The following is a 23,177-nucleotide window of genomic DNA, read 5'->3' on the forward strand; positions in this document are numbered from 1 at the left end:
CAGTAGCAGTACTTTTACTGGACAGTAGCAGTACTTTTACTGACAGTAGCAGTACTTTTACTGACAGTAGCAGAGATTTTTATCGTCCAAACTTTACAAATGTAAACTTATATCGTTCTATTTTCTTCACTAGGGTCTAACACCAAAGTAACCTTACAAATGTAAACTTATATCGTTCTATTTCTTCACTAGGGTCTAACACCAAAGTACCTTACAAATGTAAACTTATATCGTTCTATTTTCTTCACTAGGGTCTAACACAAAGTAACCTATGTACATGAAATTTCACTGCATAAAAGGAAAAAAACCTGCGCGAATCGGGATTTGAACCGAGGTCTTCGACGCCTTTTAACGAGGTAGCCCATACCACTGAGCTATGAGCCGCTTGCATATTCTCAAAAATAAATTGTTTTTATGAGTTTTCTACGATGTTAGAAAAAATGTTATTTTCTAATATCTTCACATTCAATTACTTTTTCAGCACTTTTCCGTAGTTATATATGAAAGACAATTCGAGATAAAAGTCATAGTACAATGGAATAATATGTTGCACACCATTTGTTGTGAAACCAAACTTGAAAGTCAGAGAAACTGTTACTAGGTGGTTCGTAGAATTTAGAAGCAAAAGTCATAAAAGTCCTTACCAATACATAGAAAACTATTGTTGCTTGAACTGAAACTTGCATGACACATAACATTTTTGGGGTCAAACACGTTTCTATAAACTGTCAAATTGCTGTGAAGTATAAATTGAAATGGACCATTGGTGGTAATGGTTCGTTCTGGTTTAGTAACCGAAGAAATTGTGCCCAAGAACGTTTGTCTACTTTCCAAAATAAAAACTCTGTATCTCTTGGAGGGTTAATTTCAATCTTTTGAAATGAAACGGTGGAGTTCATCTTGTCATATTCTAGTTTCAGATAGTATGTTCCATTTTAGTAAAGAGTCGTATTTTTCTTGAAATTCCAATAATATTTGTTCATTTGAGTTTGAAAGTCATTTAGAGTTTTCTCAAGACTTTCGTCTGAACGAACTGTAAAGATTCTCATTTCGTCAAATTTGTCTATTAGACCACCAGAACCTTTATACTGCCCATGAAAATATACTGCGAACATAAATGCGTTAGTTCTATTTGAAAACAAAACTCTTCTAAATCCTATTGCCTTTGAATCTGAAGGACTTTGAAGCCAACGAATTGGATAGTCAAACCTGTATGTTCGGATGAAATTTCTTCATCTGAAATAGTCCTACCAGCATTTGTAAAGATATAGTCTAACGGTTTTGTATCTGCTACTTTTGTTCTTTGTTTTTCAACACTGAAGCATTTAATATATGTAAAAATATTTGTTTTAAAATAGTATGCCATTTCATATTTCTCATCTAACAAACAAGTTTCCCAACGGTCTTTCCAACAAACTCAGCGTACATTTTCAAATAAAATAAAAAAAATATTTTTTTCTTTACTAACATAACCGCCTGCTGCCATAATCTTTGACGCCAACCAATACCATACCATGAAAGGGTTGACTTGGTTTAGTTTGGAAACTAAACTTTGGTTTTGGTTTATCTTCAGTTTTTGGTTTTTCTTCTTCTATCGGTTTTTCGTCAACTTTTCGGTTCCTCTGACTTTTACTTCACTTGCAGGAACAGTTGTATCGTCAACATCTTCATAAATATCATATGCCATTTGTTTTTGTTTTCCTTTCAACTTTTTGTGTTTGTTGTAAAGTTTAGAATATTTTGACTCTAAGTCAATGAGATGTTCTATAATGAACTGTTGGTCAGTGAAGTAAACTTTTCCATCTGTTGTCTCGAAAGCTCCTTCAGACTTCAATATTTTATTTGTGAGAGTCTGTTTCTTTTTTGAGATACTAGCCGTTTCCATTTCTATGAAAAGTGACTTTATAGTTAGGTTTGTATTTCCAGACCTGGCACTTTCTATTATTGAATTTTTCTCTTCATCTGTAAGTTCTTTGACAGGTTTTGACAATGGTTCTGAACTTTTTGTTTGTGGTGTCAAATCTACCGTTTCAACTTCTTCGGTCATTTTCATCTCAGTAAAAAATTTTAGTTTGGTTTGTTTTCAACTGGTTGTTTAGGTTTTTTAAGTCGGTCTAAAACTTCCTGAGGTATAGGAAGAACTTGACAAACACGTTGTGTAACTGCTGGAAGTCGACAAATCCATCTTGAACCCATTTGTCTCAATGCTGTATTGTTCATTTCATCTCAGTAAAAAACTTTACATTCCCCACGTTTGAGGCGGTTGAGGTTGGTTATTGTTTACCCATTGTTGTGCATGGTTATATCCTCTGTTAAAGAATCTTTCACCTTGGTCCATATAGTGTCCTGCTTGGTTATAGTAGTCATTTGCTTTGTTATAATAGTTTCCTGCTTGTCTTCCTACATTGTCCATCCATCCTTGAACTTTTCCTCTTGTTTCAGGATTTGGAATAAGATTTGTTGCATCTCGTGCTACATCCAACCTTTCTGTACAGTTTGTATAATAGGTTGTGCTTTCTCTTTAAGTATACTAATGTACTCAAAATCTTCCTTCCAACTCCAAATACACTCTGGCTATTGTTCCAACTGCGGGCAAAAATCTGGATGCAACTCCTGCTAATGCGCCAAATAAACCCATTTCTTATGGGGTAAAAATGACGAATCCAAACAGGACCCCTATGTTTCTAAAGCGACAAAGAAAGCACTCATGATAAAAATCTTTAGTTCAACACCAAATGCTTGGTTTATGGATATCTTGGAAAACATTCCGAGGTATAGAGAAGATGGACCACCATACTGGCTAATATTTGTCGGTCAAAACACAAGATACTGTGAAGCCATACCATTATGGTCCAAAAATATTTTAGATGTGAAAACTGCTTTGACAATATTCGTTGACAAATACCATCCAACAAAACTGACATCTGACTGTGAAAGTTCTTTCAAACAGATGATATTAAAAACTATCTGCGTTCAAAAAATGTAAACCAATATTTCATTGTCGACCAAAACCATTCTGCTCTTGGTGTCATTGACGGTTGTATAAAAATGTTAAGACTTAAACCAACCACAAGGTGGTGAAGCAAATGAAATGTCATATGACGACAAATATAGACACTTCTCCATGGCAAAGATGAGACAAGTTTTAAATATTTACAATAGCCGTAAACAAAAAGGTTTGGGAAACCACTCCCCGAAGAAATGAAAAACAACCCTGACTTAGAGAAAGACTATATATTTAATAATTTAGTCAAAAGAGACAAACAAGAAAGAATGCGGGCTTCAAACTTCAGAAAGGTGACAAAGTAAAAATAGAAATACCTAAACGCGACCCATATGAAAATACTATTGACTATGACAACAATGGGAACCCGACAGGTACTCACATTCGTGTTCGTAAAAATAGAAGAAAGTATACAAGAGAATATTATGAAGTTTTAGGCAAACATGGCAAAATGTACACACTGCAAGCAGAAGATAAAACTACTATTGTCAGACCTCGTTTCAAACTTGTCAAAGTTCAAGGTGGTATACTTTCAAAGACAGTTCCTAACAAATATAAGACAACTCCTGACGAAATATGCTAAAGAAGTTGAAAATGACAACTAAGCAATTCTATAACCATGCGTAAACTGTCATGTAAGGTGGCATGTATTCTTTACTTTGTCCGTTGTTTGTGTATATCCTGAAACGAAATGTGTATGGTTTCCTTCTCCCTGAGTGTCACTCCAGTAACAATTTATAGCAAACTTAACGTCGTCTTTAACATCATATCCTTTACCTTTTGTCATTCCTGACCAATCCCAATATCTATGCTTATGCCAACCTGCTTGAGATGTACTTAAATCTATGTAGTGACTATGTGCAGGTAAATTTTCACCTGAAATCGTTTTACTTCCACCTGTTTCCTTTGAAGAGTTTGCACAATACAAAAACCTGTCGACTATTTGAGTCCAAGTTCCAAAACCAAGTACTACTTCTGGTCTGGTAGAGTTCATTGACGTATAAATAGAGCCTATAGGATATAATGTTTGAAGTATTCTGTCTTTAATGTTTGAAGCTCTGTTTTGTCTGCTTTCTTGTCATATAAATCTTGAGCAGTGAATTTAATATTATATTCATCCTTCATGACATAAACATCTTTACATCTAATGTTTCTCATCGTCGTTATGTCGTCATCCGATGTTAAACCTTGTGGAAAGTTAGGAGGTTTACAATATAATGCATCCCACCAGTTTCTTCAACCGTTCCTTCAATACTTTCTATAGCAACAGTTGTAAAACTTGTATGTGTATGGTTCTTGTCTGCTTTCTTCTCTAACTCATCGTTAACATAAGTTTTATCTGCTTTAAGGTCTAAACATCCTGAAACCCATCCTGTATCGGCTTTAACTTTAAAAGTCTTCGATGTCCATTCATGGTACCAGTCAACCCTTTCTATAATTTCTTTATCTTTTTCATCCACATATTCCTTATCTGCTTTCTTCACTAACACACTAGCCATAAGTCCCTTATCTACCTTATTTTCAAGGCTAACGTTTAAGTCTGTTATTTCAGATATAGAATGTGTATGAGTCTTTTTAGAATATTCGTTTTCAGCTCTTGTCACTTCACTTGACATTTTATTGTCAACATATGTTTTGTCTGCTAGTTCAGGATGAGTATGTTTTTTGTTGCATAAGCATTGTTAGCTCTTTCTTCTTCTTTTGCTATTGCATCGTCTACATATTCTTTGTCAGCTTTGTTGTCAACATCTGTTTTCAAAAGAAGTTCATTTATAGGTTTCTCGTTTAAAGTTCCTTTTGTTGGATTTATACAGACAGTATGGTTCTTATTGTCTTGAAACAGAAACTCATCTGTCATTGGGTTTAATGTCAGTTTTAAGTTTCCTTCTTTCAATGACTCAGATATCTTAGAAAGTTTGAAAAGTTTGTTGTGTTCTTATTTAGAGCTTGCATAATGAGTTGTCGGTTGTGTTGTATTTCTCTCATAGACGCTGTTTCATTTGACATTTTTTATTCTAGATAAAATATGCTTCCAATAGAAAAAGAAAATTCAAGAGTTGCTACAACTAAACCATTAGATGAACTTTTTACTAATGTCGGTCAAAAGTTTGAGACAGAGACCGTAAAGCATGAAGGCTATCGTTTTGACTACCCATTAAGATGGCTAAGAGACCCATCTGTCACAAAAGCTATTGGCTTTCGTAGAATGAAGTTTGTGTCTGTAGAAGATAAAAGTTTTCCATTTATTGTAAGGTTTCATATAGATTATATATCTGAAGGGAAACGAAAAATGTGGGAAGAAATTGAGCTAATACAAGTTGACCTTTCATCTTCTCTACAGACTGCGTTAAAAATATAGAAGATAAAATAAATTCATGTTATGCAAAATATGCTGATGAATATGCAAATACCGAGAGCACACTTTATGTGAGAATTGTATATGACAAACAAATTCACAAGTGTCATTTCAAATCTACGAAGACAATCCAAAGAAAGACGAACAAATATATACAGAATTCACTGCAATGTCATGGTATTATTTGCAAAGAATGTTAAATCAGAAAGTCAAACTTCCTTTAGCAAATATTTACAGTCGATATGCAAGAGATGAACCATATTTATTTAAAGATGTTTTCGACCCAGCTGCTATTATTGTTCATGCTTCATTTTCTGGCGCTCAAAACTCTTTCTTATGCTTGGCAAATGACTTTTACGAAAAACCTACAAAGTTATATGAACCGCCGAGTGGAAGTATTTCAGACTTTCAAGTATGGTTTACTACAGATGGAAGAAAAAGAATAATTCCATTATACCATGCGTTTTACTTAGAACTTAGTTTCATATACAACTACTATCGAACGGTAAAAATATAATTTTTTAATACGGTTGAGGTGTTGGATTTGGTTGCCAACTTGACTGTGGTGCAGGTTCAGGCTGTTGTATAACAGGAGCTTGTTCTTCTGGTTCAGGGTCTTTAGGTATAATACCAACAAACTGACCTACTCTTTTACCAATATTTTTGACTCCGTTCCAAATTCCTCTTCCTACGGTTTTTATTCCATTCCATATACCTCTTCCAACTCTTCTGAAGAAGTTTCAATACTACTGAAGAAACCCATTTTACTATATGTAAAAATCTAATGTCCGCCTAGTCTCTTACGTTTCCTGTTGAGTTCCATAGCATTCTTTAACTGGAGCTCATACATTCTGTTTCTCTCTCTGGTAGAAAACATATTCTGGGTCAACTCCTGTGTTCGCGTCATCTGCATAAAGTTGTTTATATCCCACTTCAGGGTTTGTATAAAACTCTTTCCATCTCATATTTGCATACCATGGTGGCAAACCTAACGCAGCGTCATTTGACATGGCAGTTTGCATTTGTACATCTGTTGGCACTTGACCATAGTTTGCCATTGCAGTTTGTATTCTAACTTCATTTGGAATATTCTCTGGGTTTGGTTGTCCAGGTTGCTGTGCATTCGCTAAGTTCTGTGCGTCCATTTAATATTAGATAAAAATATCTCTTACGAGTACATATGCTGAACATTTGCAGGCATTGGTTCATCTTCATATTCTCTATATCTTTCTGCCACGTCAAATAAATAAATGACACAATGGAAAAAACCTAAAACAAGTAGTCCTATTTCAAACCACATTTACTTACTAATAAAATTTCTTTGTTATGACACTTTCTCCAGTTTATAGGACCTCTCTCATATTCTATCTTGTCATATATAAACTCATAGTCATGTATGTCCTCTAACCATCTCATAACGGTTTCCAAACCACTTTTATCGGATGTAAAGTAAAAGCATGGATGGTTATGTAAAACGTCTAAAGTTTCTAAAGAGTCTCTCAAAGTCCAGTCTACTTGGTATTGAAAATCCCATGTGTTATAGAACGGCGGGTCCACTATAAAGAAAACATTTTCCTTGTCTTTATATTTTTCATACAAATCTGTCCAATGACATCTCACAAACTCTATACCCTCAATATATTTTTCTATGTCCTCTTTGAAAACATTTGTATAGTTAAGATATAAAACTTTTGACATAAGTGTTTCAATGTCATGAACTCTTATAGCACCACTATATAATAGTCTAGCAGATATACTATCCCAGTCTATATATTCTGCTTTTTTCAAAACCTCTCTCACAATATTTTTTATCTAATGGTATACGTTCCATCTTACCTATCTGAATCTTTTCTTTTAACTCTTTCAATATATTGTTTGTGTCTGGTATATGTTTGAGACGGTCCATATAGTTGTCGAAGTCATTGCATATAATCTTTGAGTCTGGGAATATTATATGACATAAATGGGATATATAGAAACTTCCACCGAACAAATCTACAAATGTTAGACCATTCGGTAGTTTCTTAAGTTCTCTCAATATAATATCTTTACATCTACTCTTATTTCCAAAGAACGGTAACGGTGGTTTTGTAAAATTCATTTATATATAATAATAAAAATGTTTTTACCCGAAAAGTGACAGAAAAGTGACAAAACATGAAAACATATATAATTTGTGAAAAGCGACACATTATATAATGTTTTCGACCCAGAAGAAGGCTTCTTCCCAGAAGCAATGGAGGAAGAAGAAGAGTCCTCCGAATAAAAACTTCATTTATACTAAACATCAACATCAGGGCTAGAAGGCACGAAGTGCCTGGAAGCCCCACTACCTTTTTTTTTTTTTTTTTTTTTATATGTAGAAGATAAGTACCTTAATATGTACGTAAAAATTAATGAAATTTATTTTGAATGTAGAACCGAGCAATTTTCAAATTTTGTGCTTTTTTTGAATTTTCTCGATACCAGATAAGTTGTGTTGGCTAAATAATATATGGATACAATGTGTCTTATAGATGAATATATGCACAAAGTTTAAGAGGCCATTTTCTTTCAGAAACCGAGATTTGTGAATTTTTTCAAATTTTGTGCTTTTTTTGATATTGAAATTTCATTTCATTTTTTTGATGCATATCGATGCACCATGCGAACTTAAAGAAAGGCTATCTTATATAGATGCTATGACAGCTGTCATTGATAACGAATGCCATGCAGGTTGTCCATATCAATTAAAAAAAAATCCAAATTTAGGGGGAACAAAATTAAAATTCAGGTGCAGTGCAGATAAATGTGAAGCATGTATCTCATTTCTAAAGGATGATGAAGAATATATCCTAACAGAATATAATGGAACACATAATCACAATCAAATCAAAGATGAGACAAAGAAATACCACACATTATCACAATGCTATCGTCGGGTACTTATTAATTTTATAAAACAGGGGGTGATCCGAAAATGGCTCAAATTGAATGCGACAAAAAACTTGATCTGGATGATCCACTTAACAGGCCATCTTTTTTGAATGCATCTTCAGATCAAATGAAAACAATTCAGGAAAAAGGAAATAAAAAGATCAAAGGTATTCAAAAGTACGATGATAATCAATTCAAGTCAACTCAATTATTTAAGGGTATCAAAGAACAAGAGTCACCAAAAGATTTAATTTATTTCGATGTCGATAATTACAACAAACCAAAGAAATTAATCTTTTATTATGCTTCTTTCAAATTTCTGGACATAATCAAAATTGTGAAAGAGCATTTTATTGATGCAACCCATTCATTACTTGAATTTAAAATGTTGTTTTACATGATATCAGCCAAATTTCCAAATACACATGCATTCCCAATTTTTCAATTTGTCGTTTATCCAAACACTTCAGAAAATATTGCATTCTGTCTCAAGGCATTTTTTAACTGGGCAAAAGTAAAACCAAAATATTTTATGTCAGATTGTGCACAAGAAATCGAAAATGCGATTATCAACTCTTTTCCAGAAGTTATCCTTCATTGGTGTGCAGTTCATGTAATGAGGGCGTTCAGAAAAAATTTGAAAGATTATGCATTTGAGAGTTCAGACAAATTGATATTAGATACAAAAATGAACTATCTTGCATACGGCAGAAATGGCAAGAAAGAATGGATTGAACCAACGTTCAAAAAAATTCTGGAAATAGCCGAAAAATTCCCAGAATTTTCAAAATACATACAAAATCAATGGATATCAAACCAAGAAAGATGGACAGCCGCTGAAAGAGATGAAAATTTAGCTCTCACAAATAACATTTCAGAATCGATTAACAAAAAAATTAAATATTACTACTTTGGCGGAACAATTTTCATGAGATTTGATCGATTTGTGATGAAATTAATCGATTTTATCGTTCCTTCATTTTATTACAGAATTTCTCAAGATATAAGGCTCAGAGACAAAATTCCAAATCCGTTGCCATCTGAAAAAAAGCCAAAAAAGTCTACAATCAGACTGGATACAGAAAAATGTATAATGCTCACTGATAAAATTAAATCGTTAATAGTTAACTCATCAGCAAACTTAAATACGCTTCAATTGGGTTTAGATGACCTACTTGATAAAGTTGTCAAGGCAGCAAAGGTTCAAAAACGAATGACCCAGTATTTTTCGAAATTAAGTATCCCAATGGAAATCAAGCTTAGTATTCTCACGCAAATTACAGAATTTGGATGCAATACCCCTCAATTCATTGTTGAGAATGCCAAGTCTTTTCAAGATAAAATTATTACAGATTTCCACCTTCAAATTTATACAACATTATAAAAATTTATGAATAAAAACTTGATATAAAATAACATTTTTATTTTTACTAAGAAAAAAAAGGTTTTTGATAATAAATTTATTTTATTTCGAAAAAGTAGCAATAATCGTAAAAGGGTATTGATAGGCTTGCTAAAGTAACTAATTTTAGCTGTCAAATACTTTTGTATTTTGAAGTAAATTAGTATAAATTTGTTTTTACTTTTATTTCGAAAAAGTAGCAATAATCGTAAAAGGGTATTGATAGGCTTGCTAAAGTAACTAATTTTAGCTGTCAAATACTTTTGTATTTTGAAGTAAATTAGTATAAATTTGTTTTTACTTTTATTTCGAAAAAGTAGCAATAATCGTAAAAGGGTATTGATAGGCTTGCTAAAGTAACTAATTTTAGCTGTCAAATACTTTTGTATTTTGAAGTAAATTAGTATAAATTTGATATTATTTTAACTCCCTTTGAAAACCTCAATTTTCCATACAGAGGGAACGGGAATAGCATCCAATATTCCCTGAGAATGGTTGCGCATTCTCAGTTCCCTCTATATTTCGAACGAAGCTCTCATCGGTCTTTTTTTTTAATACTAAACGTTTTTTTCCCTGTCACGTTTAGCTAAAATTTGGGTTTGCCTTTTAAAAATTCAGAAAACACGTTGAAATTTTTGTGATGAATAATAAAAGGGATTTTTTTCGATCTCATTCAAAGATTTGATAAGATTATTTTTTGAGAGGCGATACCTATGGATATGGTTTAATATTATATTATTTTCGATCAAATTTGTAGGATTGTTATGTAAAATGGTTAAATTGATTATTTTTTGTGAGAGTTTGAAAACAACAAGAATTTCATACAATGCTAGAGCACTAAAATAATAAGAAAATTTCAAATTCATTTTAATTCACAAAAAATTGATGTAATTATTTTTTGAAGAGAAAGGTAAAAAGGGAAAAGTAATTTTGTTTATAATTAGGATACTGAACAATATTTTAAAAGTTCAAATTTATTTGATGGGCTTATTAGTTGCTGTTGATTTTAATGAAAACAGTCTCTACTAATGTTTAACATGGGAGATTGTAATAAACAGAAATTCATCAAAAGTGACAGCTCTCAATTTTTTGACATTTGTAAATTCTAAATTGAATGAGAAAAATGAAATAATACTAAGCATAATACAATATTCTAGATTTAATTATAATTAGGAAAAAGTTAGTTTTGAGAGTACTTTTCATAGGCATATAGAATGAAATCTTCTGAAAAATAATATCACATAAACTCATATTATTTTCTAATATATAACTATTTTATATAAAAATTAAGGGTTTCGTTTTGCTAAAATTGTCACTTTTATAGCATATTTGTTTTTGGATGTTTTGCGAAACCAAAAAAAAACTATGATATACAATGTGTGTGTAAAGAAAATACTTTATTTACTAGTTAAAAAATCATTTGGTATTGATCAAGTTATTTTTTCTGGATAAGATATTATATGGATAATTGGATAGAAAATACAATTATATAATCTTGTACCTGGTTTAATTAAGCTAATTGTCATCAGAAACTTGTAATTTTTATGAATTTCAGATTTTCTTTTCATTACTGCTTTTCTTAATAGGTCAAGTTCTTATTTACGTTATAAAGTATGATATTTACAAATATCAAGTTATCGTGTTTTTTGAGAAATTATGAGAAACAAACAAAAATGAAAAAGATAGGAATAGCAATGAATAGTGATGTGGGTATAGAAAATGTAAGAGATATGAATGCAAAGCAATCAGTATTTAGGACATTGACCATAGATTTCGAAAAAAAAATGCTGCATATTGAGCGAAAACTATGATTATATTATAAGGCTGTCATTTAAAGCATAATGAAACTATTCCCTTTTCATTTTAATCAAATAAGATAGTAAAGATTTTTGAATTAGCTAGAAACTGATGAGATGTTTTCACAAATCAGATTTTTAATCTCTATAATGCAGAATTCACTCAATATCTCAATTTTGATATTGCGAGATATTTTTGCTATCGGTTTCGCAATTTTGACACAATAGCAAGAGGGTTCTATAAGCATTATTATCAACGTAGAATCTGAATATCATATCCGAAAATGTCGCAAATCTGACATTTACCCGACCAAATAGCAAAAATAATTGAATACTTTTCGCAAAAACTTTAAAATCGATAAAAATATGAAATATAGATATTAAAGAGACTTTTTATATAATATTCATAAAGATTTTCCAAAAATATGATACCGCAAAATTAAAAAAGTGACGTCTTGAGTGGAGTCAAAGGTCGAAATTGCTAGCTAAATGTTTTTTAGCGAAATTGCGTATTGTACGTTTTTTTCGCAAAACGAAACCCTTATAAAAATCAAATTCAATGATCTTAAAAGCGAAGGATAAACCTCAAAATTTACGAATATAATGAGTGGGAATATAATGCTTATCTATCATAAAACCATATGAAAGAGTGGGGGACAAACTCGCCCATTGTCACTTTTTCATTAACCTTAAACTTGTAATTTTCATTATTTTTAATTAACCTTATTTCTTTCCCAATTCCTGATTTATTTTATTCACTTACTATTAAAAGTCACATTTTAATAAAATATAATAATTTATTTATAGCATTTTTTTACTATACTGTAATAAAAAATTAATTATAATAAATTAAATGTTTATTAAATCAAATGTTTTCTTTGCAATAATATTTTTAATGTTGAGTAAACAATGTTGGGATCAAGTGTATCATTTTTCAGACCTTTCTGAACAGCTTCAAGCATACTGATGCATTCGACTTTTTTAAATTGTGTCATTTCTTCGAAATCTCTTGTGACTTTTTTGATAACTTTAACACTTCTCTCTGAATCCAGACCTTTAATTTGCAACTTAATCAGGAATGAAGGAACAACACTGGAATATAACTCGATGACAAGTTCATCGAGTCGAAGATTTGGTTGTACACCACTTGTATGTGCCGGATACCATTGTGTCAAATTTTTTCTGAAATTAACTTTAAAAGTACTAAGTAAGATCATGAGATATAGCAATATATGTTTAAACCAACTTATATTTTGGTTGTACACCACTTGTATGTGCCGGATACCATTGTGTCAAATTTTTTCTGAAATTAACTTTAAAAGTACTAAGTAAGATCATGAGATATAGCAATATATGTTTAAACCAACTTATATTTTGGTTGTACACCACTTGTATGTGCCGGATACCATTGTGTCAAATTTTTTCTGAAATTAACTTTAAAAGTACTAAGTAAGATCATTTATTTTTGCATAATATAATGCCAATATGGTTTCTTTTGATTTTATTTCATTTATAAGCAAATCAGATTTACCCAAAAACTCCACTCCATAAGCGTTCATTTGCTAAATTAAAAAGTGACAATGGGCTAGTCTGTCCCTTTCTCCCATATGAAATATCAATTTTTGCTTTACGCCTAATTTTTGACGACAATTAGCAAAAAATGTTAAATGTTAACACTCAGTCCATTTGAATATGAAAAATAAAATTGACTTTGATTAAATGTTTTTATTTATCATGCAATTCTTCTTGCGACCAAAGATTTGAATAAAAGTTCAAAAAATAAGATAGCTTAAAAAATAATATACGGTAGTGTTTACTAATAGATGAATAGTATATAAATTCTATTAAAATGGATTTGATCCAAAAAAATATATAAAATTTGATCATAAATAAAATCGTTTTAAATTACTTCTTCATTTAAATTATAACAATTATTTTTGATTTTTATTTATCATCCACATTCAAATTTGAATTTTATCACAAAAGAAGGACCACTTTTATGACTACTGCCAAATCTATAAACAGAGAATGGCTATTTGAAGCTAAAAGAAGAATAGAAGAAGGTGAATCTTACAAAAGTGTGGGAAAGGAAGTTGAATTGGAAAATGGTAAAATTAAATTGAATGTTGCCGAAAATACAATAAGAAGAGCATTTCAACTTCAAGAAATCGAATTACCAAAAGTTAGTCGCGGCAGAAAACCAAATCCACCAACATTTGAGCAAAAACAATTAATTAATTCTTGTGTTTCACAATATAAAGGAGGAATTTCAAAAACTTATTTATTGATTAAAAGGTTTCAAAATATTGCTCAAAATCCCGATTGTGAGAAAGAAAAAGAAGAAATTGCAAAAGAATTTGAAAATATAGAAGATTTGACAAAAGATCAAATTTTTGACAATTTACAAAAAATAAAGCATCATCAAGTGGAAAAATTTATGATGGAATCAGGTTTATCTTCAAAAAGAGATTACAAACCAGCAGATCCACCTACCAAATATCGTGCCATATCAAAGAATTTGATATGGCACTGCGATATTCATTACCTTCACGGTAATGTTTCTTTTCCATTTTTTGCCATATTGGATGATATAATATAATATAAGAAATATCTTTGATATAGTTTATCAATCAGAATTTGAAATGCATGATCCAATTTTATTAAAATAAGAAAACAGAAAGCACTTGGATATATTAATTCATAAGATTCGATCATCAGTATTGATTTCGATGCTAAAGAGCACGAATAATTTTGTGATAGATTCTCACCCTTAATTCAGAAGGTTGTAAGTTAGCTAGTGAAAAAGAGGACTTAATTAGATTATTCGCAAAAATAAAACAATGAACTTTAGATGTAATTCAATTATTATTACTGATGTGAAGTGAGTTTGAGATCAATTAATTGCGTGATTGTATATGTAGAATCATATGAACCAATGAAAACTCAACTTGGATAGAATTTTTATATAGGTACGGACACTCCCTTCTAACCAAAATTTTGGCCTTAAACTCCAGCTGCAGGCTATATATATTATGCATATGTAGAATACGTAGTTTGGAGAAAATCGGCAAATACAATCTAGAGTTATATCATCATCCAGAATCATCGAGAAAAATCTCTTAAATATCACGATAGTACAATCCAGTACAAGTAGCATAGCAGTGCTATATCATAAAACGAATTATATATCAATATAATGCCGTATATTTGATTCAATTTACAATATTGGTATAAAATTGAAGCTTTCTTGATCATGCACTTAGTACTAACAAGTTCAATGATCTCATATGTCTACTACAATTTTAGCATTGCATGTTGAAACTTGTAATATGAAAATAAATAGACTAAAAATCTGTTTTATACTCTTTTCATCGACGTGTTTTACTGATTTAGCTCATATTTGTGAACACTGTAATACATTTGTTATAAAATTTCATATTATTTGGTAAGATATTTGTGATCAAAAATATGAGTATAAAATAAACATATAACTCATCATATTATATGCTATTAAATAAAGTTGCGATACTCTTTCTGCTCTGAGTCATAGTTGAAAATTCCCAAAAAAATTAAAAAAAAGAAAAATGAGAATCAAATATTTGATTTTTCACCTGAAAAAATAGATTTAGAATATTTTTTGGAAAACCAATCTGTTGTATTATTATCCAGATTTTGAAGTTCAATCATTTTGAAGTGCAAATTTGCAATTTTTTTTTGATTCTGATAGAAATTTTTTCATTCTTCAACTTAAAGCTGGTCAAATCTCAGAAATTATGATAAAATGATATATATCATACAAATTGCAGATAAATTAATAATGATTTTATTTCTATAACAACAAGTCAATATAATAAATGTATCTAAATGTATTCGTTAATTCCTGGTAATGGTTATTGATTATGATATCAAGCAATAACAGTGTGATAAGATTTCAATTTTCAATTTGGAATGAACCTCATGAAATCCAAGTAATTGTTTGGCAAACAAATATAATTCGGTAAGGAAAGTCAAAACACTTCTGCAAAACTGCATCAATGCATTTTAACATCGCAATTTAATCTCTACACAAAAATTGTATTGACAGATTTACTGTATATTTCAACGGTGCATTTACCATTTGAATGCGATTTATATATCTGATTATCTAACAAAAATTTTGGTTGGATACTATCGAATCGAAATTTCATTTTTTAATCTATGCTTTTGTAAACGCAATTCTTGGTTCTAATAATTTTGGAAGCTACCCTATTACTGTGAATAGTTTTTAACGACATTTACTGAAATTGTAAAATATAATCAATCCAAAGAGGGATCATTCGAGTTAACATCCTATTACAAAGTATAGATTGCTATGTTCTATTGCATTGCCCCAATGATGGCTTGCTTAATAAAATACATAGGGAGATATGATCCTTGAAAATATCCTAGCAGTTTTAAATAAAATAAGGTTAAAGAGTGTCCGTACCTTTATTTTTTCCCTCGATTTTTGAAAGAAAACTTGAAGATTACATAAAAAGTGATTTGTTTATATTTACGAGTATACTGTTATTATTTAACTCGAGATAAATTTTGATACAGATTCATTTACAAAAATAAAATTGAATTAGGAATTGTTTCTAAATAAATATAGATATGAAATATTGATAACAATTTTTTGAATTAAACTTGTCAATATATAACGTGTTGTTTCAAAATACAATAAAAATGAATAAACATTCAGGCTGGCTTATATATGTATGATTTAACCAGAAAAATCCTAGGTGACCAACTGTGTATAACTGTTCACTTGTTTCTATTGCTTTCGTATTAATTGAAAAAACACATTGAAATTCCCACAATAAATTCAATACTTCTATTTTTTTATGACTATGGATATTATATTTGTGGAATGCTGTCTGCAAAAATAAATGCAATATCATTTTGAATAGTTTGGATATTTCTGTGAGCATGTTTCAATGCGTTTTTACACGAAAAGGATAAGTTTATTGTTAATAATATGCTCAAATAAGAGATCTTATCATTAAGTTATTACGATTTTTCTGAAAAATATTTCTTTATTTTGAATCACTCTTTGCAATGAACGAGGAAGAGCGTGAATTTTTTGAAAAAATGGGAATTGAATTTACAAGAGTTATTGCAGAAGGTGGATTTGGAGTTATTTACCTTGTTTTCCACACGAAGTATCAGCAGCATTTTGCCCTGAAAAAGATTCCAGAAGACCGATTCAAAGAAGAAGAGATCGAATGCCTCAAAACGCTAGATAATCCTAATATTATCAACTTGTACAATTATTACAGATTTCAAGGATACGTTTATCTTTTAATGGAATATTGCCCGTTTGATCTTTATCATTTCTTGAAAAAGAATCCAGAAATTTCAATTGAACAACTTAGAAAGTACTGCTATGATATCCTTCTTTCCATTAAAGCTTGCCATGATCATAATATTGCTCACAACGATATTAAGCCATCCAACTTCTTGCTTGACAAATATGGCCGTATAAAAGTATGCGATTTCAGTTTATCGTCCGTTTATGAAGATTCCAAGTGCAAATCCACTTACAAAGGAACAATGCTCTTTATGGCACCAGAACTATTCCATCACAAGGACTATAATCCATTAAAAGCCGATATCTGGGCTCTTGGAGTTACTTTCTTCTACATGGCAACACAGCAGTACCCATTTTATGCAACTGATCGAAATGTTTTGAAAAAGATTGTTGAAACTGGTGTTTATTCCTATTTCAACATAGAAAATCAAGATCTATGCCATATTATCGGTCGTTGCTTGTGTGTTGACCCAGAAAACAGAGCAAGCGTTGATGAATTACTTTCATTGCCATTTTTCGATCCTTTGGTCTCACGCCGTATGCATAAGAAAGCTGCTGGAATCAAAGTTACTCAGTCCCAAAATTCAATCATTGTTAAGCCAATTACAAGCTTAAGAGGCAAAATCCACGACCGCTCCTCATTAATTCCATTCAAGATGAGGACAGTTAAAGGATTTTTCATGGATAACAGAAAATAATTTATTGTTTGTTTTAAAAAATAAAATTTGTTTGTTATTTATTAATTCATTCTAATATTTACCTTTAACACAAGCTATATTTCAGTCAAAATGAACCATGGATAAGAAATTAATTCAGATTCAAATTAAATAATCGCGGTAAAGTGAAAATATCGATTTGAAAGGTACCATTCGTTCATATATGATGACTAAAGTATATTTAATGGATTGAGCAAAGGATTTCTTAAAACGATTGCAAGGAATCGGAAGGAAGTGTTACTATATCATGCCGAAGACTGAAAATGGTAATAATAGTTTATACAAAACAATTTACTAGTATTAAAAACAAACAAAAACGTAAACAAAAAATGAAATATTTCGATTATGGAGGAAGTTCAGCTCTGCACAATGGGCAAATCATTTCTTCTTGCATCTATCTTGCCAGACATTCCTCATGGAAGCAGTGATTGCAAGGAGTCATCATCCAAGTGTCTGTTTCCTTGATTTTCATCATACAAATGGGGCATTCAGTATCAGGGGGAAGTTCACCGGCGTGGTAGTCAAACTTCTTTGGTTTGAGGATTGATGGCAAGAAAAATGTTGGGCCAAACTTGTTCTGTAATAGAACAAAAAGAGCTTGAACGAAAACATACAAAGTTTCGTATAAAGCAATCTTCGGGTTATAGTATTCTATCAAGTTATTCTTGTAAAGACAGAAATACCATATCGGGGATAGACGAACAATAGAAATTAAGACAACAAATAAGTTATCGTTCTTTTTACGGGAAGGTGCGAAGATGGAATGGACTATTTGTGGTATAAAGAACGAGTATAAGTAGGCGATAGAGACTTTGGGGAACTGGAAAATTGCACTTAATGCAATACTTGCTGCGGACATCGTAAATGATATCTCCGTGAAGAAACCAAAGAATATACTCTTGAAATCATTACCTGTACCTTCATAAGTGTCTGGATTCTGTGACCGCCAGATTCTGCTGATTTGGACCATTTGGATGGCGAAAAACAAAATTACAGTAACAAAAAAGAGGAACCCGTAAAGGAAAATGAATCTCCAAATGCTCATGGAGAATTCAAAAATGAACAAACTGTAAGCAAAATCAAAGCTGAAATTGAGGATAAATGTGTGAGCTGATAGTAACTCTAACGAACTCTGTGACTCAAAATTGGTTCTTAATGAGTTCCACGCCAAATAATTCAAAACCAAAATAATTGCCGTCATTACTCCAAAGATCATACCCTCTTGGATGTAAAATGGAACGTTAAATAGCTTGCCTGTGAACGCGACTGATTGATTTGGCAAGATTACGACTCCATCCATGAAGTACGGAAGGTCAAAAGTGTTATTTAGTAGGTCATTCTTGGTCACTGTGAAAGATAATGCAACAATAGGTGTAGTATTGGCATTTCTTTCGTATCTATGGACAAGATTTGTGTAAATTTTCTTTGGATTTTGAAGGAATCGGGATGTGTTGAAGTATGATGATTTGTTTACCATATCATAAATCATTTCAGCTGATATATTTTTGACATATGGGAATGCTGCCAAAAAATACATTGAATTTTCTTTATCAAACAAGCCATAGAAGTTCATACGGTACTTTGGAAATCTAATAAGTGTAGTATTTGTAAATGCAGCGACAGCATCTACGGAATATAGATTTTTGAAAGGTTTTGGATCTTGGATTTCGATGTGAAATTGGGATCTTTGGACACGAGATATGTTCTGTAATATGGTTAAGTTTGCTGACCAATTACCGCGAAAATAATGGTTCTCATTAATGGCAATAAATAAGAAAGACAATAAAAACATTTTGGTAATATTTTCAGAGTGCCACAATATTTCAGAAATTTTATTTGTACCGTAGGTTGAATAGCCCGAGACCAATTTCAAAGGTCGTGTACCAATAAAAAATTTTGAATCAATTTACACAACGTGCCCATTTTACTCACTCAATATTTGAGAAAATAATTCAATTTTGAGAAGAATGGTCCTCTGCGTTTTGAGTGAGTGACGAAAAAAATCTCAGAAAAATTGAATGAGTTTTTATGGCCATGAACAAAATTTGTGAAGTTCCCGTTTAAAAAAAAATGCAACCAAGAACACGAATTCCCGAGTTTGCAGAATTAGAAAACTATAAAAATCTTGGGCTATTGACCCAGATGCAACTCGATTTACTCTATCGAAGAGTAAATGGCGAGTCTTATCAACAAATACGGAATGTTTACTCAATTTCAAAGACGACAGTAGCACGCGCAATCATGCGCACTGCTACTTGTCGTTCATGGGCAAAAGGTCAGTCAGGGGGTGGTATGACCCTTTTGTCACTACCAGATGAAATGCAGTTCAAAAAACTTGTTCAAGAGATGGCAGACGACTTGAACTGTATTACAACATCAATGGCCATTGCTGTCTGTACGGAATTACAAAATAGGAGATTAAAATTTGCGGCGCGGGTACTAATCGCTGCAAGATGCCCGCATCTTCTAGCGAAGCTCGATGATTACTGCCCATCGCCATCCCGTGGCTGGCTTAATCATATCGCCACAAGATTGTCAATTCGGATTGTGAGCTCCCAAACTATTGATATGCTCCGACGCTCTACCTGTGACGCAAACCATATTCGCCAATTTTTCCTCTCCAAGCATAGATACTTTGCCCGCAGGAAGAAGTTTATTGCGAATATGGACGAGACAATGCTCTATTCCAAACGTCGCTATAAAGTTCTTACTGCTGGCCGGAATCGCCCAGTTCGCGCTGAAAAGTCTCAGCTTCCACATCTTACAGGGGTCTGTACCATCTTTGCAGATGGTACAACTATGAAGCCAATGGTGATACTTCCACAAAAGAAGACCCTTGATGCGGAATTGGAAGATCTGGACGCCTTTTTTTGTTCGCTCCGAGAGTGGATGGATGAACAAATACCTTTTTATGGTATACTGTATCATGTTCATCTGCAAAGTACAGGAGAAAAGGTCTCAAATGAATGTGTTTGATGCCCAGGTACCTTTTCTCCTAATTGTAGATGGTCATCCATCCAGGCTCTCTTTCTTGGCCGTTCGCCTCTTGAGCGCCTTCAATATCGAGCTTCTTGTTCTCCCAGGCCATACATCTCATATCTTACAACCTCTTGATGTTGGGATTTTTTCTCCCTTGAAGGCCCAATTCAAGAAGTTGTTTGATATGGCGACTATCCGGTACGATCAGCAAGGGCATATGGTGATCAATTATGTATGGAACGCCAGAGAACTGCGCTATATCATGGTTCGCAGCTTCCTTGATGCATGTAGTGTGTCTTGCACAGCTACAAACATCGAAAATGCTTTTAAAGCAACAGGAATCTATCCATTGGATATGAACAAACCTCTTGCTTCCAGATACATTGTAGCAAATGGAGTTCCTCCTGCAAGGCCCAATTTTGTCAACGACAAAGTCCTTACAGATCCAAATGTGATGATGCAAGTCTTCCAAATGGAATATGGACGCCCCATGCAGCAACAGGATTGGTATTTCAATCTGTTTGTGGCTATGCAATCTGTTTTGGCCTGGAATGGAGCATATGGCCAGGTTCTTAGTCGTGAGTTACATCTCCTTTATCCTACTGCAGGTGGATTTCAAAAAATCCAATTAAAATGATATAAAGCTGAGGAGCTCCAGGGTGAAGAGGAATTGATGAAGAAAAGAAGCAGCTGCATAATGGAGTGAGGAAGCATCTTGATGAAGAGAGGAAGCACCTTGATTTAGAGAGGAAGCTGCATGATGAAGAGAGGAAGCACTTTGTTGAAGAGAGGAAGCTGCATGATGTAGTGAGGAAGCTGCATGATGAAGAGAGGAAGTACTTTGTTGAAGAGAGGAAGCTGCATGATGAAGAGAGGAAGCACTTGATGAAGAGAGGAAGAAGAGAGGAAGCACTTGATGAAGAGAGGAAGCATCTTGATGAAGAGAGGAAGCACTTAATGAAGAGAGGAAGCACTTTGAAGAAGAGAGGAAGTACTTTGTTGAAGAGAGGAAGCATCTTGATGAAGAGAGGAAGCCTTGATGAAGAGAGGAAGCATCTTGATGAAGAGAGGAAGCACTTGATCAAGAGAGGAAGTACTTTGAAGAAGAGAGGAAGCATCTTGATGAAGAGAGGAAGCACCTTGATGAAGAGGGAAAGCTCTTTGATGAAGAGAGGAAGCACCTTGATGAAGAGAGGAAGCATCTTGATGAAGAGAGGAAGCATCTTGATGAAGAGAGGACTTAATCAAGAGAGGAAGCATCTTTGATGAAGAGAGGAAGCACCTTGAATGAGAGGAAGTACTTTGATTGAAGAGAGGAAGCACCTTGATGAAGAGAGGAAGCATCTTGATGAAGAGAGGAAGCATCTTGATGAAGAGAGGAAGCATCTTGATGAAGAGAGGAAGTACTTTGTTGAAGAGGAAGCACTTGATGAAGAGAGGAAGTTTTGTTGAAGAGAGGAAGCATCTTGATGAAGAGAGGAAGCATCTTGATGAAGAGAGGAAGTACTTGTGAAGAGAGGAAGCACTGATCAAGAGAGGAAGTACTGTTGAAGAAAGGAGGAAGCATCTTGATGAAGAGAGGAAGTACTTTGTTGAAGAGAGGAAGCATCTTGATCAAGAGAGGAAGCGTAAGAACCGATAACATTTACAAAATATTAAATTTATTTTGTAAATTTTCCAAAAGCCTTAGTACCAATGTAATATAAATGCTCCAAAAATACCATCCCTCCTTCCAAAAGCGTAAGAACCGATTAACATTTACAAATAAATTAAATTTATTTTGTAAATTTTCCAAAAGCCTTAGTACCAATTAATATAAATGCTCCAAAAATACCATCCCTCCTTCAAAAGCGTAAGAACCGATAACATTTACAAAATATTAAATTTATTTGTAAATTTTCCAAAAGCCTTAGTACCAATGTAATATAAATGCTCCAAAAATACCATCCTCCTTCCAAAAGCGTAAGAACCGATAACATTTACAAAATATTAAATTTTTTTGTAAATTTCCAAAAGCCTTAGTACCAATGTAATATAAATGCTCCAAAAATACCATCCCTCCTTCCAAAAGCGTAAGAACCGATAACATTTACAAAATATTAAATTTATTTTGTAAATTTTCCAAAAGCATTAGTACCAATATAATATAAATGCACTAAAAACCCAACTGCCAATAGCATGTATTCAAAAAATGCAATTCAATACAAATTTGATTGCATTTTTTGAGATGGAAGTGTATCTGAATTCACAATTGTAATCCATGAATACACTTCCATCTCATTGATAAGAGGCTAATGTTTTTCTCATTAATAAGGCGCTGTTGGCCTCTATCCATAGCCGAAGTGATATTAACGTATGTTAACGTACAAAGTAAAAACATGTTTTTTCTTTTTAAAATCATTTAGTATTTAATAATATTTAGCACTCATAGTAAAAACATTAAAATTTATAAGAATCGTTATGAAGAAAAATTGAGAACTTATGATTTTTATTTAAGAAAATGATTAAATAATATATAAATAACCATATAAACAACATTTTAGATTCCTCTGAAAAGGGTGTCTCAAATTGGTCTATGACCAATTGAATGGTTCGCCGGTTATTCAAGGTACGGTAAATTATTTACGATTCGAACCCAACATTTACTAATCATATATGATAGAACAGATTGCAAATGAT

At 32.4% G+C, this 23,177-nt stretch overlaps 10 protein-coding genes and 1 pseudogene across 11 annotated transcripts, besides 4 other annotated features; 6 read left to right on the forward strand and 5 right to left on the reverse strand.

The window, feature by feature from the left end:
• Window positions 1-4,578: part of a mobile genetic element that runs on past the window's edge.
• TVAGG3_0797420 (uncharacterized protein) lies at window positions 2,068-2,220 on the reverse strand (the record flags this gene model as incomplete). The annotated part of the gene is made up of 1 exon (XM_051247197.1): window positions 2,068-2,220. One exon carries the CDS (start codon window positions 2,218-2,220, stop codon window positions 2,068-2,070), a length of 153 nt encoding a protein of 50 aa, XP_051082672.1.
• Window positions 4,579-5,030: 452 nt separating the features above from the next.
• TVAGG3_0797430 lies at window positions 5,031-5,370 on the forward strand (annotated as a pseudogene). Its single transcript has one exon. A coding segment is annotated over exon 1 (340 nt).
• A 1,808-nt stretch (window positions 5,371-7,178) lies between these two features.
• TVAGG3_0797440 (phage tail repeat-like family) lies at window positions 7,179-7,461 on the reverse strand (the record flags this gene model as incomplete). The annotated part of the gene is made up of 1 exon (XM_051247198.1): window positions 7,179-7,461. A coding segment is annotated over one exon (283 nt), but the record flags the coding sequence as incomplete, so codon positions are not given.
• A 250-nt stretch (window positions 7,462-7,711) lies between these two features.
• Window positions 7,712-10,282: a mobile genetic element.
• TVAGG3_0797460 (MULE transposase domain-containing protein) lies at window positions 8,809-9,660 on the forward strand (the record flags this gene model as incomplete). Its single annotated transcript, XM_051247199.1, has 1 exon — window positions 8,809-9,660. One exon carries the CDS (start codon window positions 8,809-8,811, stop codon window positions 9,658-9,660), a length of 852 nt encoding a protein of 283 aa, XP_051082674.1.
• A 444-nt stretch (window positions 10,283-10,726) lies between the features above and the next one.
• Window positions 10,727-10,763: a mobile genetic element.
• Window positions 10,764-12,121: 1,358 nt separating this feature from the next.
• Window positions 12,122-13,077: a mobile genetic element.
• A 396-nt stretch (window positions 13,078-13,473) lies between these two features.
• TVAGG3_0797490 (uncharacterized protein) lies at window positions 13,474-14,073 on the forward strand (the record flags this gene model as incomplete). Its single annotated transcript, XM_051247200.1, has 1 exon — window positions 13,474-14,073. The coding sequence occupies one exon, from the start codon at window positions 13,474-13,476 to the stop codon at window positions 14,071-14,073; it is 600 nt and encodes a 199-aa protein (XP_051082675.1).
• Window positions 14,074-16,543: 2,470 nt separating this feature from the next.
• On the forward strand, window positions 16,544-17,528 carry TVAGG3_0797500 (protein serine/threonine kinase protein; the record flags this gene model as incomplete). Its single annotated transcript, XM_001321214.1, has 1 exon — window positions 16,551-17,501. The coding sequence occupies one exon, from the start codon at window positions 16,551-16,553 to the stop codon at window positions 17,499-17,501; it is 951 nt and encodes a 316-aa protein (XP_001321249.1).
• A 291-nt stretch (window positions 17,529-17,819) lies between these two features.
• TVAGG3_0797510 (RING finger ubiquitin ligase family) lies at window positions 17,820-19,313 on the reverse strand (the record flags this gene model as incomplete). Its single annotated transcript, XM_001321213.1, has 1 exon — window positions 17,914-19,311. One exon carries the CDS (start codon window positions 19,309-19,311, stop codon window positions 17,914-17,916), a length of 1,398 nt encoding a protein of 465 aa, XP_001321248.1.
• A 276-nt stretch (window positions 19,314-19,589) lies between these two features.
• Window positions 19,590-20,144, forward strand: TVAGG3_0797520 (DDE endonuclease family; the record flags this gene model as incomplete). Its single annotated transcript, XM_051247201.1, has 1 exon — window positions 19,590-20,144. A coding segment is annotated over one exon (555 nt), but the record flags the coding sequence as incomplete, so codon positions are not given.
• A 538-nt stretch (window positions 20,145-20,682) lies between these two features.
• TVAGG3_0797530 (DDE endonuclease family) lies at window positions 20,683-21,080 on the forward strand (the record flags this gene model as incomplete). Its single annotated transcript, XM_051247202.1, has 1 exon — window positions 20,683-21,080. A coding segment is annotated over one exon (398 nt), but the record flags the coding sequence as incomplete, so codon positions are not given.
• Window positions 21,081-21,097: 17 nt separating this feature from the next.
• On the reverse strand, window positions 21,098-21,721 carry TVAGG3_0797540 (SLEI family protein family; the record flags this gene model as incomplete). Its single annotated transcript, XM_001313900.2, has 1 exon — window positions 21,098-21,721. One exon carries the CDS (start codon window positions 21,719-21,721, stop codon window positions 21,098-21,100), a length of 624 nt encoding a protein of 207 aa, XP_001313903.2.
• Window positions 21,722-21,738: 17 nt separating this feature from the next.
• Window positions 21,739-22,143, reverse strand: TVAGG3_0797550 (SLEI family protein family; the record flags this gene model as incomplete). Its single annotated transcript, XM_001321212.2, has 1 exon — window positions 21,739-22,143. One exon carries the CDS (start codon window positions 22,141-22,143, stop codon window positions 21,739-21,741), a length of 405 nt encoding a protein of 134 aa, XP_001321247.2.
• Between the last annotated feature and the right edge of the window lie 1,034 nt (window positions 22,144-23,177).

Source organism: Trichomonas vaginalis, chromosome VI (genome assembly GCF_026262505.1).
Source record: "Trichomonas vaginalis G3 chromosome VI, whole genome shotgun sequence".
Taxonomy (NCBI): Eukaryota; Parabasalia; order Trichomonadida; family Trichomonadidae; genus Trichomonas; species Trichomonas vaginalis.